The sequence below is a fragment of the Dermacentor silvarum genome, chromosome 3, assembly GCF_013339745.2.
Source record: "Dermacentor silvarum isolate Dsil-2018 chromosome 3, BIME_Dsil_1.4, whole genome shotgun sequence".
Classification (NCBI taxonomy): Eukaryota; Metazoa; Arthropoda; class Arachnida; order Ixodida; family Ixodidae; genus Dermacentor; species Dermacentor silvarum.
This window is the reverse complement of record NC_051156.1, coordinates 175,271,794-175,286,129: the sequence shown is the minus strand read 5'-3', so window position 1 is coordinate 175,286,129 and position 14,336 is coordinate 175,271,794. Positions and strand designations below refer to the sequence as shown.

At 43.9% G+C, this 14,336-nt stretch overlaps 1 protein-coding gene across 1 annotated transcript in view; it reads left to right on the top strand.

Annotated features, from left to right (window-relative positions):
* Nucleotides 1-14,336, top strand: part of LOC119446126 (structural maintenance of chromosomes protein 5-like) — a 69,409-nt gene that overhangs the window by 18,343 nt on the left and 36,730 nt on the right. Inside the window, exons 6-11 of the mRNA XM_037710480.2 lie at nt 2,648-2,809; nt 7,111-7,182; nt 8,143-8,204; nt 11,146-11,218; nt 11,358-11,475; nt 13,284-13,438. Coding sequence (XP_037566408.1) covers nt 2,648-2,809; nt 7,111-7,182; nt 8,143-8,204; nt 11,146-11,218; nt 11,358-11,475; nt 13,284-13,438 — 642 coding nt within the window. The remainder of the gene's footprint in view (nt 1-2,647; nt 2,810-7,110; nt 7,183-8,142; nt 8,205-11,145; nt 11,219-11,357; nt 11,476-13,283; nt 13,439-14,336) is intronic.

Below are 14,336 nucleotides of genomic sequence, written 5' to 3'. Positions count from 1 at the left end.
GGGACGATGATTGCGTTGAACACATGCCCATGTAATCTCCCATTGAAGATGTCTATTGTGGGCCCGCCCTAGGAAAACTTTCAAGCAATAACGGTAGATCACAATGCCCGATTACGGTATTTACCAGATTCTAACGCGCACCATTCTTTCTTTCTTTTTTTTTTTTCAAGAAAAATGTGCCGAAAGCTGCATTCACTGTGTTTGCATGCTCTGCTGCATAACACAGCTGTGTTGCAGCGAAGCTGACTTTAAAACGGGTGGCAAAGCTGACATTGGGAAACTGGCCGCTATTGTGCAACACATATTAGACCTTTTCTTTTTTTTTGCAGACAATTGGGTTCATGTTAGAATTTTACTTTTTTTAGGAACTTTAATGTTATTTCTATGTTTGTTTTCTACGTTGGTCACATAGAAAGCGGGCACGCCTGTCATTCGGGTGTGTGTTAGACTAGGGCAAATACTGTCAAATGAGTCGGCGATGTGTTTTGGTGTTCTTTCAGCGCCTTGTTTAGTTCGATCAATTTTGTTGGTCCTGTAAGGGTCGAATTAACGTAAGTCGACTGTACCAAATTTCCCAGAAATGTGGTACACAGGCAGCCACGTTACTAGTGCAAGCAGTTGGCCTATAGAGATAAACGACACACTGCCAGTAAAATCGACAAGTGCTGCTATCTAGTGTCGAAAACTGCAACTAAAAACAGGCTGACAAATATACTCATCGGTAACTTAAAATTTTTTTACTTGCAAGTGCCTCCAGGTTCCAATAACCAAACATTGGACGGCAGTATGGGCGAATTAATGTTTCTTAATTTTTAATTGTGGAAACTTCCTGTATAACGGACCTTTCTCATTGGATTATTACGGTTCGTTGTAGCGAGCATTGACTGCATACACGTCATCGGTTATACAGTCGAACCTTGTTATAATGAAGTCCCATCGACCACGACAATATCTTTGTTATATCCGGTATTTGTTATAGCATATAAGCAGATATTGGGGGGACAGATTTTGATCACATCATTGCAAAAGAAGTCGGGTGCCTCTGACAGGCCATCAAGAGGTCTCCTGCACATTTTGATGGTCCGTCAGCAACTTGCCATGCTGAAAAAAGGCATAGGAGCAACAATAAACACTGTGATTTTCCATGTATCATCCGCGGCCTTGTATAACTCACACCGCCACTTACAAAACTCTCAAAAGAAAAAAAAAAAGACATTTGTGTGTATAATCCGCACAAATAATGGCACACCACAATGTTCAACTGTTTATAAAAGCCGTCTCATGGATGCACAACTCTCACAGACAGCGGCTCTGTTCCCCACCTCTTCAGCGATGCTGATAATCCTCTTCTACACTGTAAAGGACTGCCACTGAGCTGCTTCGTGATCCAAGTTTTGGTTTGCTGGTGCCGCATGCACTATTTGCCATCTGCAACACAGCGAAAATGCAAAATGGCGATCCTAAAAGAGAAGGAGAACGGGTGACCAGGAAAGAGGGGAAAGGGAGGGAGCTTGAACACGCATGGATTTAAGTCCCCTTTCGAATGAAGTTCTCCAGGAGACAGCAAAACTCTAGATAACAGAGAACTTTGCCTTGAAATGTGGTGCGTGCTGCTGTGAAACTACATTTCGAAGTGAAATGTGCATATAATCCGCACCCTGACCTTAACTGCTAAATTTTTTCAATTTTCTGTGTGTGTTATGCGTGCAAGAAATATGTTACATGTGTGCACTCTGCATTGCCGTGAATCCACTACTGTTCAGTAGGTATTATCATGCGAGATCAACACCTGGGCTTGCCGCCTGTAGTCCAATCGGCCAAGCCGCTAGCCAAAAAATGCACACGTGCGTGTCCAGGGGCGAGATCGCACAAGCATCTTGCTTTCCGAATGTTTCTTCGTGCCCTTGTGATTTGCTCACGCTTTGCTTTCATCAGCGGTCTTCATCACGGCGTGGCAGCAGTGCAAATTGAACATGGCCTACTGCAAGTTGCGTTTGCGCACTTTTCATGCCTGAAATGTCATGCAGTGTCTGAGCTTTATTATTCTAGGGCTACGAGTAGGTGGCGGTGCCACAGGGGAAACATGAATAATTGCGCAAGTTTGAAAAATTGGGCTTCTAAAAAAATCAGTCAATGACTATACTTGACATTTTTGGTGCCAGAATATATATTTTGAGGCACCTGCAAAGAAAAATTTGCTTCGCTATAACCAATACCAAGTTGGATATTACATTTTCGATTTCATTATAGCAGTAGAATACTCCACTAAAATAAAGCAGGGCCAACCAAATTTTATATTTACTTCGTTTGGTAATTATATTCATGTTCATTATATCGAGGTTTGAGTGTATTAGTACAAATTCCGGTGATGATTAGGTGCGTCAGCAGTAGGGAAAGGGTGAAGTTGAGCTGGAGTGCTCCGAACACGGCCTATGTGTTGTGAAAAGGGGTGCTGCTTGCTGTATGTTTGTGTTAGTTTCCATGACAACATTCAGGCGTTACCCAAGCAGACACCGTTGGTGTGTACAGCCATAAAAGGTGTTATGTAGGTTACTGCCTGTCGGACTCGTACGTGCAGGAACGTAGCATGGTGGAAGCAGAAATGAGAGCATAGTGTGATACGCATATTTTTATGCATTGTGTGCAGGAATATGAAGGTGCAAGGCATGTCTTCTTGGAGGAGAAGAAGCGGCTGCGAGAGGAAGAGGAGAAGCTGAAGGTGAAGGAGCAGGAGCAGGCACCACTCCGCAGCACGGTGGATAAATTGTCCAAATTGCATTCTGATTTATCTGAAAGAGACAAGCGAATGGTGAGTGCCTTCCCCGGGTGTGCACGTGTGGGTTGTGCGTGTGCACAGGGCATGCATCTCGTGGATGGAATTGGTGCTTGAAGGAGTCATGACTAAAGAAAGCCCTAGATCAACTTTCTTGCTTGACATCGGCACTCTATTTCTTCCCTAGTGAGAGTATTCCACTTTAAATGGGCCTGCGTTTCCACACCCCCACTGCAGGATCGTGTTGGCACTGGGCGTGGAAGGTCTAGTTCACGATGGCCACAGCTCTGCTGACGCCAAAAATGAACACTGTATTACTTTTTGCGCGCCATCAAACAAGGACGAAGAAAACAAGCAACACAAGGATGAGCGCTTTGCACAGAGCCTCAGTCACAATATTTGCCTGTCTGCACTAGTCACAAAAAGCCGTCACATTGAAAAGACCATCGGAAGTAGACGAACAGGCCACCTTTAAAGATTCTTTGAAATGTCTAACCTGTCTCCGGCTCTCTGATTTCAAGATCTTGGTTATTCTTCTCCCATGTCCTGCAGACGGGGGCAACCATCCGGTCACCAACAACACCTCATTTGGGCATTGTCCAAGTTTTGGGAACCAGCTTCACACCCGTACTCTGCATTCACAAACCACGATAATAGGCACCAGAACTGCTGGGTTGTTTAAGCCATAGTTCGGACAAGTAGAAAGAGGGCTGGAAGAAATGGAAATGAACTGAAGCATAACTGCGATTCGGCCTAGTTGGAACAGATTCCCCCAGCAGTTCTGGTGCCTATAATCGCAGTCTGTGAATGCAGAGCACGGGTGTTAAGCTGGTTCCTGAAACTTGGACAATGCGCAAATGAGGTGTTGTTGGTGACCGGATGGTTGCCCCCTGTCTGCAGGACATGGGAGAAGAATAATTAACTGAATGTCGAATTATCGAGCGTATCAAGACAACAATAAACAATGCTTAACTACGTCAACACGTTCTTATTTACTCAATGAATCAGCAAATCTTGTTTCTATTTAGCACAAGACCAGTGCGGACGCTGAAATTCTTATCTCATGACTGATTAGTGCTAGCAGCGGCGAAGGCCTCGCGACATTCTTCGCGGCGCGCGTCTTCATCTGATACGTGCTTTGCACCAACGCGCGCATACTATTTTTTTGCCACTCAGCTGCTTGCCAACAAATTGTCCGTCCATCGCGATGTAGCCGTGCTCTTCATCTTCGACAGCTGTGCACTGAGTCATAGCCTCCTATATACTTTCTCTGCCCGCGCAATCACTCCTGGAGCGCCGTTCAACCTCCTTGCCTGACCTCCTCGCAGGTCGCCCGCTAGGGGCGCTGCTACCCCAGAATAGTTCGCTAGCCGCCTTGCATAGTTAAAGGCGGGAAAAAAATGCATGTGTGCGTCTCCATTAGTGGCAAATCGAGACAATATTAATTTGCCTCGCCTGTCGACAGTTCGCTGGTTTGCTGAGAGATCACCTTTCTGCATCAGTCCACGGCTGGGAAAAAACTTGCCTTCTGCCTTCGATTGACGCGGTGAACTGCGGCAGGGTATTCAAGGACTGTGGCTGTGGTGACACTGTCGGTGCCGCATTGAGGACGTCTAGTAGCAACGCGAATGAGAGCCTTCTGGCCGAAAAGAAGACGTTGTGGTCACGAGTGAGTTGTGCTATAAGTGATTTGATAGGGCGCTTTGTGAGTTGATACCCAGTGGTATGGCGTATTGGTGTGCACCTGGATGCACCTCGTACAGTAACGCCATTTCATGAAATTCCGAGCGATGAACTTCGAGAGAAGTGGCTCAGAATCGGAATGCGTCAAACGTGGAATGCGTCAGATACTTGCTGAGAGAGATGCACTTTCGATTTGTTCTGACTAGAAAGCTTTCGTCTGACGCCATTGAATCATTTTTTTTTTTTTAGGGGGGGGGGGGAGGCTGGTTGACGAGGTCAGCTGGAAGCATCGACCAGACAGATGCACGAGCAGTTTTGTGCGGAATAGAAAAGTCTCTGAAGACAGGCATTGCGTCAACATGAAAAACAGCAATGTGATGGACACGGAAGATAGCACATGCTCGTCGCTAGCCGGCAACTGAGTGTAAGCACTACGCCAGAACCGTCCTAAGAATTTCCCAAAGAGGCGATAGCAGTACTGGTCAACCACATTACCCGGCGCAAAGAAACGCTTGGTTCGCCAGAATGTGCAGCACTAGCGATGGTTGGCGGATACCTGTCGAGAGCTGTTAATGAGCGGGTGTCTTGCAAAGAATGCCTCAGTTTGTTGACAAAGCCCAAGCCCTCGATGCCGTCGATTCTCTGATTAGGCATCAAGACAGAAGCCGTCTGTTGAATCCGTCAGACGAACTTGTAGTTGTGCTGAACTCTTTGCACAAGTAGGTTGAAGTAGTGCTCGCTAAGCGAAGAAATATTAAGCAGCTGCTGAGGGAGACTGCCGTGAGTGCTGCTCAAGTGCTGCGAGAGTGTTAACTATTGAATTGTTCAGGAGACCGCTTGCGCATGCACGCGGTCTCCTCCTCCTCCTCCGGGTTGCCATGGCTACCATGGCTACGCACCACAAATTACGGCTGGCTTAAACAGCCTCGCTATTAAAAAAGTTGTAGTATGGGAGTGTGGCCGTAAGACTTGTGGTGGGTGCCCAGTTCGTAGTGATATGCGTGCAGGTGGTGTGATATATAACTCGTGATTTAGGGAACTGTAAAAGAACTTATAGAAGAGGCAAAGGCTGTCTGTACTGTGGCGGTATGCAAGGGGCTCTAGATCAGATATTGCTCTTAAAGATTATACGCTTACGTCACTTGAGTAGGATGAGTGGATGTACCTCACCAATTTTTTAATTTCAGTTTTCAGTGGTAGTAAGGAATTATTGAAAACACATGAATACAGCAAGCAATATTTGGTCTCAAAAACGCTTTCCTTCCACCAACAATATACACAGAAATATGCTATACAATAAGAGACTGAGAAAAATGGCTGGCAAAATTTATGGCTGTGAGTTTGTTGTCCTAAAGACATGTTCCATCAGAAGAAAAAAAAATGCGAAAAAAAAAATGCCACAAGAAGAGCCACCGTGCGCAGCCTTACCGAAATCACAACTGTAGGCACCCCATTGTACAGAAATACCTGAACCACAGCCGAAAGGGGAACCGCAACCGAAAGCAGAGCAAAAGGAAATTTATTCATATATCGGAACTTCGTCCGTGCACTGCTATATCTAAGCTACCGGAAGCACAATATAGACGGTCGTAAAAAACGATAGCACCTTCTCCATTCATGCTTTGGAGCTACTAGACGACGTGCACACGACCTGTGAGCGAGCGCTCGGAGGTAAACAAGTCGGGTAGTGCATCATGGTGAGTGGAAAAACGCAATTTCAAGTGACTTTAAATGACTATAGAAATGGCAGCGTCTCTCAACAACCAGTGGCATCAAATACGTGAAAAATATTACAGGAGAATGGTGCTGTACATGTGTGGCAAAAACCCTCAAAGGGTTAATTCCAAGAACACAAGAAGTTATTGCAACCTCGTTATGAGAAGCGCACTTACAGGGGCACGGTGAGGATCAACGGGAGTTCGATACGCTCTTAGTACAGTGCTATACCATTGCACGAGATTTTCAAGGGGATGTTATAACTGCTTGATATAAGAATAATTTGATATGTACAGGTTTGATATAGCTGGGATCGACTTTAACGCCCAAACCCCATAAAAGCAATTTTGTGTGTGACAGTGTTGAGCGACGGCTTGGAGTGACAAAACAGGCCGTTGCGCGAGCAGATCGCAAACAACTGAATTTTGATACGTGCAAGAATTAAAATTCTACTGCAAGACATTCAGAAATATTTTATGTTGCTCTTTGCAGCAAAACAGATCAACCTAAATTATTTAAGCATGCATCACGCCAGTTTCGGCGCATATTTGCTGCCATTATGTACTGGAAACACCAGGGAGACATTGCTCAGAGTCGTTGCTCGCTTGGGCCATCTCCATCGCATCGCTTGTCGCTGTTGCATGCAAAATCGCTTGCATGGTGCTTATACTTGGAACAAATTGAAATGGATGTACCTTAATGAAAATGCATATTTGTCTCTATAAGTACTTATGTGATTTAAATGTGTCTGCCAAATTTCGGTACTCTGTGCTAAAAACAAAAACAAAGTTCTGTTTCCCTACTCCTTCCCCCTTCAGTATCGGCACGGTTGTGGCCACTGTGCTGTTTTAGCTTTGCATTGCTTTCAGTTGTTTCATAGAACATTTTGTCTGTTTCCTTGCGCTTATTACACATTGCAACTTTTTGCTTTATTTCAGAAAGGAGAAGTCACTACTGCTACTAAAGGCTTAGAAGCTGCCCTGCAGAATCTCACTGAACTTGCAGAGAAGGTTTGTGACTGTGCTTTATAAACAAGGTCGATATGTTGCAGTATTTTATTTTTGTCACTATTTAAACTTTGTCTCCTAGGCTGCATTTAACAGAAGAAAAAAAATTTTGTTCTTGTTTAATGGTCATGCCTGCAGCGGCAAGATATCTTCCCTCACTCTGCTTACAAAGCTGATTGAGCAGAGTGCATCTGTGTGGTGGTCCATTATCAGTCAGATCGCATCCAGCCTTGAATGGCAGATGATACGAGTGGTGTAGAATGAAACAGAATTCGCTATAAACTTACGGTGTTGTCACTTTCTGGCAATATTGCAGCGGGATACAAAGTATGGAAACCTTTAAATAGTGACTTTTTCCGGACATTTTTGCAGTAGTGATTTCGAGATATCTGGAGTGTGGTGCGAAAGCATTTCAAGATGAGAGGTGGAAAATACATACAAATACCAAGCCCCGAGTTTGATGTATCTAATGTCTAGGTCGTTATGAGGGAGTTATTTTACATGAGTATCGGTCAGCAAGTTTTGTGTGTTTGACACAGAGAATAATTTTCCTTCCGGGTTCATTATAAAGGGTTCGACTGTAGCACCAGATTTTCTGCAGAACATTTCTATCGCAAATGAAGAGTATGATTCCTGCAGTTACAATTGCCTCCACTGCTAAAGCCATCTATTGGCATAAAATAAGGGTTGCGAGGTTTCGAGTTTATGTAATTCATTGGTTTAGATTTTGTGAGTATGGCCAGCAGACTAGAAAGTGAGACAAAGAAGCATTAGGTGGACGAGGGACCAGCACTGTCCTTGTGCAATTAGTGCTTCTTTGTTTCCAATGTGCTGGCTGCACTTGTAGAATCATGAACTGGCTGGGTTCATGATACTACTAGTGCGAGTGATGATTCACTGATTGCCTTTTAGCTTAGTAGCGCTTGTTTGTGAATTTTTTTTCTATCCCTCTTGTCCTTTCAGTTCTCGTCAGTCAAGCATGAGCTTAGGAGAAAGATTCAAGAAGAGGAAGGGAGGAGCGAAAGGTGAGATGTTTCATAATATCTGTTTCACATAAGATTTTCATGCAGGTCTCACTCGTTGCTCTAGGGTTGGCCTTGGCATTGAAGGAGTTAGGCACAGCAGTAAAGGATGTGTTCAGAACAGTGGCAGCTTTGCATGCCTTTCACATACTAGTTGCCCGCAACACTACTGGAGCTGCATGGTATACCACAATTATGCAGCATGGCTTGAGTAGGCATCCTGGCAGATCGCGCACGTTGTCTGCAGGGCCATGAATCCAGTAGCACTAGCTGCTTATGTCTGTACATTAGGGTTAGTACAACTTTGTGTTGGAAGGGCAGGAGGGGATTTTTCTGATAGCACAGACACCCACATCAGTGAAAAGATGCTATTTCCCACGAAAAATGCCTATTTATGACCTCTTCTTGGCAGCACATTTTTTGAAACTTTTGTATACGTTTCTATGGTTAGTGATGGGAGCACATTGGTGCTTCCACAGATATCTGCATGTGCACGTCACATGCGGCAGTGCAATTGGCAGTCAATTGGCAACCGTGCCAATGGCAATTCGCATGGGTACTCGACAAGCATGGGTGAACGTACTGTGTACTCTAATGCCAAACTGTATTCTGCACGATGCCAGTGCAAATATCGGCATGCGTCAAGTGAATACATTTCAAGTATTTTTTATGTGCAAGCAGCAGTTGCACGATCAGGGATTATATGAAGTTCCATATTTCCTGAACTCGAGTTATCGTGACTTTTTTTTCTCTTGGTTTTACGACTTCAGGTCAACGGAGGTTTACGGTTTGTGTTTTAAGCAAGGAACTCTTCTGCTTTGTTCAATATTTTCTGTGTTCATATTCCCAGGAATGTCTTATAATAATTAGGGGTGTGTGAATACCGTATTTACTCACATAATAAATGCACCCTGAACTTGGTGCTGTGAAGTAGGAGAGATATGGTACGATTTGCCGTCTGATACAGTGTCCAGCGGGTATGATTATATCGGTTGCCGAATCGTACGCCGAATCGTACGATGTGTCTCCTACTTTTATATATTAGCAATTATACGGACACTCCAGGCACATTTCTGCCATCGGTACCGATGATCACACTTCAATCTCCTGCGTTCGAGGGAGGAAAGTAGGGAGGAAATGCAGCGAATTTCGGCACGCGCATGGTGGGGGCCCCCCCATTTTGCAGTACAAGGGAGGTGCAGCAACAGGCGCAGCAACTGCGCATTGAGTGGCCGCGCGCACCTTATTTTGAAAGCAATCTGCATCAGGGGCTGTGTCTAGCAGTGCGACAGCGGCTTATACCTTTGTGCGGGCTCCGTTCTCGCTGCTCAGTTTGCGTTGAAGCGATACACAGCACGAAGGTCACTTCGCTCGCTGTTGCTGCTGTGCTTGCTCACTCTAATGTTTTGATAGCGAGTGTCCGCGGTCATCGAGTGTGAAGTGTTCATGTTTGCCTGTGTGCGCTGACACCATGCTTGTTAATTGACATAGTTAGCGAATGCTTGCAAGTTTATACAGCTCGTAAAACTATTATCCGTACTTCATGTAGCTGTCTACTTATTTGCTGTCGCAATCGATGGTCCGCCTTTCGGGCGAAACTGCGACCTTTTTAGGATGTGGCCACGGAAAAAAAACCTCTCAGAATTTTACCCCGCGTAATAAACACACTCCCCAACTTTGCGTATATGTTTCGTAAAAAAAGTGCTTTCATTATGTGAGTGAATATGGTATGTACCGAATTGTAGATTTTGAATCGAATATTGTATTTAATAAAAAAAAAAAAAGCCAAATATAGAATATCAGAAAACTTAACACGAACTTTTATGCTTCCAGATTTTGTGCAAAAATCATAGTACAGTACTTGCTCAGGAGTCAAATCACATTACTTAACAAGAGTCTTGCTAGCTATCAGTAACTTAGGTAACCTATGAATCGAAATGCGTAGTATGCTCTACTCTTATTAAAGGGAACACCAAATTAGTATACCAGCACTGAGAACAACTCAGTTCGTATACAAAGGTCTGGAAAATATTTTTTATCAACAGAATGTCTGTCAAATAGAATGAAGTGCTTTCTTCCCTCTGATGCTGAAGAAATAGCTAAGTTATCCTAGATACCAATCGGATTTTCAGTTTGATAGTGGGCAATAATACTATGCTCAATGGCAGTCTTCTATTGCTTAGAAAGTATTGCTTTCCTCTTTTCGTCCAGAAAACGGGAGGTTTTTCTATCTTTATGGCAGGTGGTTTTTGTGGGTTATTGTCTGTTTATTAAGGGCAATCTGCACGACAGATAAAAGCGGGGAGTTTGCCGACGCTTCGCGTGTGGCGACCTTTTCTGCCGTGTTCGAAGATAGCGTTTAGTATAAAGCCTAAGCTAGGAATTGATCCATTGGTCCGATCTTCACACATGCTTCCAAGCTTTCCATATGTGCTTTTGTGGTTCCCGCTGTTTGTGTATCGTTAATCGTGTTGATCGGTCCGGTTGACCTGGTGGAACCTTGTACCGACAAAGATTGCGTGCCATTGAAACGCTGCCTGCATCAAGGCGCCGACCACTGCCGGCTCATTCACAGGAGGTATCGATATTCAAAATTTCAAATATTTTAGAAACCAAATAGTAGATATTCGATTTGTGAATAAGATGATTTGAACATTCACTGTTCGATTCAAAATCAAATATTTCAGTATTCGTGCACTCCTAATTATAACACTTGCCAGCTTTTTAGGTGGTAGCAGCAGCTTTATTGTAAATGAAAGTGCTTGCAATCTGGAACATACATACTTTTACAGAATATGTCTTATATTTAACATATTACAAGTACTCCAACGAAAAGTCCTCATGATTTCCTTTCTCTTGACTGCCTCACGATTGTGCAGTGTTATTAAGCAACAACTATGCACAGAAATGATAGCTGTGTTTACGTTTCCTTTCTTGTATTCAGGATCAAGAAGTATGTTGACGAAGTTGCTGGAATTGAGCGAGAAGTTGCTGAATCATCAAGAGAAGATGTAGAGGTCAGTCACATCAGCAATCTGTTTTGATTTATCTGCTTTGTTGACAATAGATAAAGCACTGTTGCCTTATCGCTCATTTTTTTTTCCCTGAGATACTTTGGTGTAGGTCCTCAAATGCCATGAATTTTGTTGCTTGCAGGAAAAGATTAAAGGACTGCAAGGGGAAATACAGGCATGCAACCAAGAGATCAGCAGCGTCAGCAATGAGAGGGCTACTGCAGAGAACTTTATCAGGGACAAGCAGCGTGAAAGCAATGGTAATCATCTTGTGTAGCAGTTTCATTCTTGCTTTTTGCTGTCCATGTGGTCAGTTGTCCACTAAAGGAGAACATTGAGTTGATGTTAAATTGTCAAATTGCCCGCTTAGAAACATGGTAACATTGGTTTTAAGCTAAAAGGTCACTTAACTTTAAGGGGAGACACGGGTCTGGGAGGCTGAAAAATTTCTGAAAAATCGATTCTTTGAAGTATTTTTTTTTTTTTTTATGATCAATAAGGTCTAAAGAAACTGTTCCTGAAATACTATAGCGATCTAATGTGCATTTGTCGAGTTATTCGGTCTCAAAGTCAGTTTCATGGCCATTTTCGCTCGCGAAACCACCTCAAAAACGATCATATTCAACGCCGCAGTGCTTGAGAACCACGTCAAGTAGCGCGGCCATTTTGGTCTCCTTTGAAAGACGCCTTCTTCTATTATCTGTTCCTAGCGGAAGAGCGCTTTCCGTCTGGCAACAGTACAGCTATCGCACATTAAAAAAAAAAAAAAAAACTAAATACTCGCACATTATTGGTGTGTTTCTATCACGTGGGGCAGTTCCCGATTCCCTATTGGATGCCAATGGATTCGTCTGCTAGACAGCAGTCATTCTTTGTTGGGTGCTACTGCCTTTTCCGAGTCAGAGGCCCACAGAGAGGGCAGAAATGCTGAACAACATTAATAATAAAAATTGTATGGAAACGTAGCTTCAAGAAGTCCTTTGTTGGAAAGTGCAATAAAATTGGCCAAATCACTATTCCTTTAATGTTGAAATGCAATGTATTGAGCATTTTATTGTGGACGGTCGACTACATATTAAAGGGCCCCTCACCAGGTCTGGCCATTTTGAGCTGACAAGCACAGTGCGTACAATGTGTTCTCACAATCGTGTCTGCTAAGATCACGTCTGCTAAATAAGTTAAGAAAACAAAAGAGAGAAGGCGGGGCCCGTGTCGAATGCATCACAGGCCCCAGCGTCTTCTCTTTGCGTCACAAGCCCTGCCTTCTTTCTTGTTACGCGGCGCACTTCTGCTGACAGTGTCGCACGCGAGCTGTTTCAAGATGTCGACATGACTAACGTACAAAAAAAAACCTGGCAGCGAACCCCGAGAATGGAAACAGATCAATTAGACTAAGGGCATAGAAGTTAATGTGCACTGTTGTAATTTCGATGTAATAAAGGAGATCTGCACAGCCAGACCTCTTCTGTGGTTTCAAATATGACTATCCATCTGAGTCATTAATATACTGCTCCATTTCATACTTAGCAGGCAGCTTTGTAGAAGCCACAGAATATTGTGGTCATTGAAGTCTCATTCTGTGCCATTTTGCAGTGCAGCTGCTCTTAATCTGCGAGGCTTTAAATGGAATAACTGCTTCATGCATTACAACTACGACTTGCAGACGTAAGGCTATGTCGAATCGCGTATTATTTGTGCATCTTTGTGCTTCTAATTTACCACGTACTGTTTTGGTTGCGAGCGCGGGCGGTGCGCTGTTGCCGCTGGTCGCAGAAGCATGTCACTCCACTTTTTCGGCAGTAAATAGGTCCAGATCTCTGATAGCTTCCATGTTAATAGATGCATCATATTTTACAGCATAAAAACATGAGACTTAAGGTTACATGGAATTACATGACGCGTGCCTATATCTTTCTTTCACATGAGACAGGCTATATGTTTATTGGGAACGTTAACAGTGAGAGACGTCTAGCATTCATAGCATTGCCTGCCGCGTGTGAAACGGAATGTAGCAATTGGGCAAACTAATGAACAGTTACAATCGCTTCTTTCTTATATTGCATCGCAGCGGTTGTGCAGGAGATAAAGCGCATCAAGGACCTGTCGAACCAGAGGCTGGAGCTCCTGAGGCGGCGAAGCCGAGATGCCTATGAAGCGACTATGTGGCTGCAGCAGAATGAGGGGCGTTTTAAAGGGAAAATTTATCCGCCTATTATGACTCAGGTAAAAACACCTTTCTTGTCGTTCTCGATCTGCATTCTCTTGTAGACCTGTTTGGAGGCGGTCAATTATGTATCTCCCACACTGTCTTTTCTTCCTCTTTCTTCTTTTTTCTTTGATTTTTGCAGAAGAAGTGTAGTTTGTCTACTGCAGCAATTAACATGCAAATTTTTTGTTATCAGTGGTGGAACTGCTGCTGCTACATTCGCTCCTAACTACTACATAGGGTGAATGTTGCCACATGCTGCTATGGAAGTCTAATTTTGGCCAACATTGTGCCATGCTTGCTCCAAAGACTGCTTAGAACTGGAGGTATGGTGATAATTGTTGTGATAAGCGAGACCGGAGCTTACACGTACGGTTATAAGTGTGCCTCTGCATGTTGATTCGCGAGAGCAACGAAGCAGGTTGCATTGCGCGGGCCTCATGTAAGTGCCTCGCAAATGTCGTGATTCCACTAAGCCAATAACTGCTTAGAGCCACAAGCAACAACGGCAGTGACTGGAAGCGGAGGCATCAGTAGTGAGTGCAAACCGGAAACAGAACTAGGGTGATACTGGGCCGCTGTTTGGTAGTGATGCCTTTTTCGATGCTCATGAGTGGTCGAAGAGGAAATTGTCTCCAAATCGACCTTTCTAGTCACCGAGTTATTTGTGTGAGCAGTAAATCGGGGTGTAATGGATGGCATTTTTCCCACCTTTCATCCCTTGGGGAGAACGCTGAATCAATATGAAGTGGTGGTGTACTGTTCTCTATTGTAACCGTTACCTAGAGAACAATGATGGGAGCACAGCATTTTATTTTCCCTGCGTTTTGTGCCTCATGCATGCAGGACTCTTGCAGCACATGTGGCATATTGTTTCTATTGTTTTCCTTCAGTGTGAGACATCTGACCGACTTA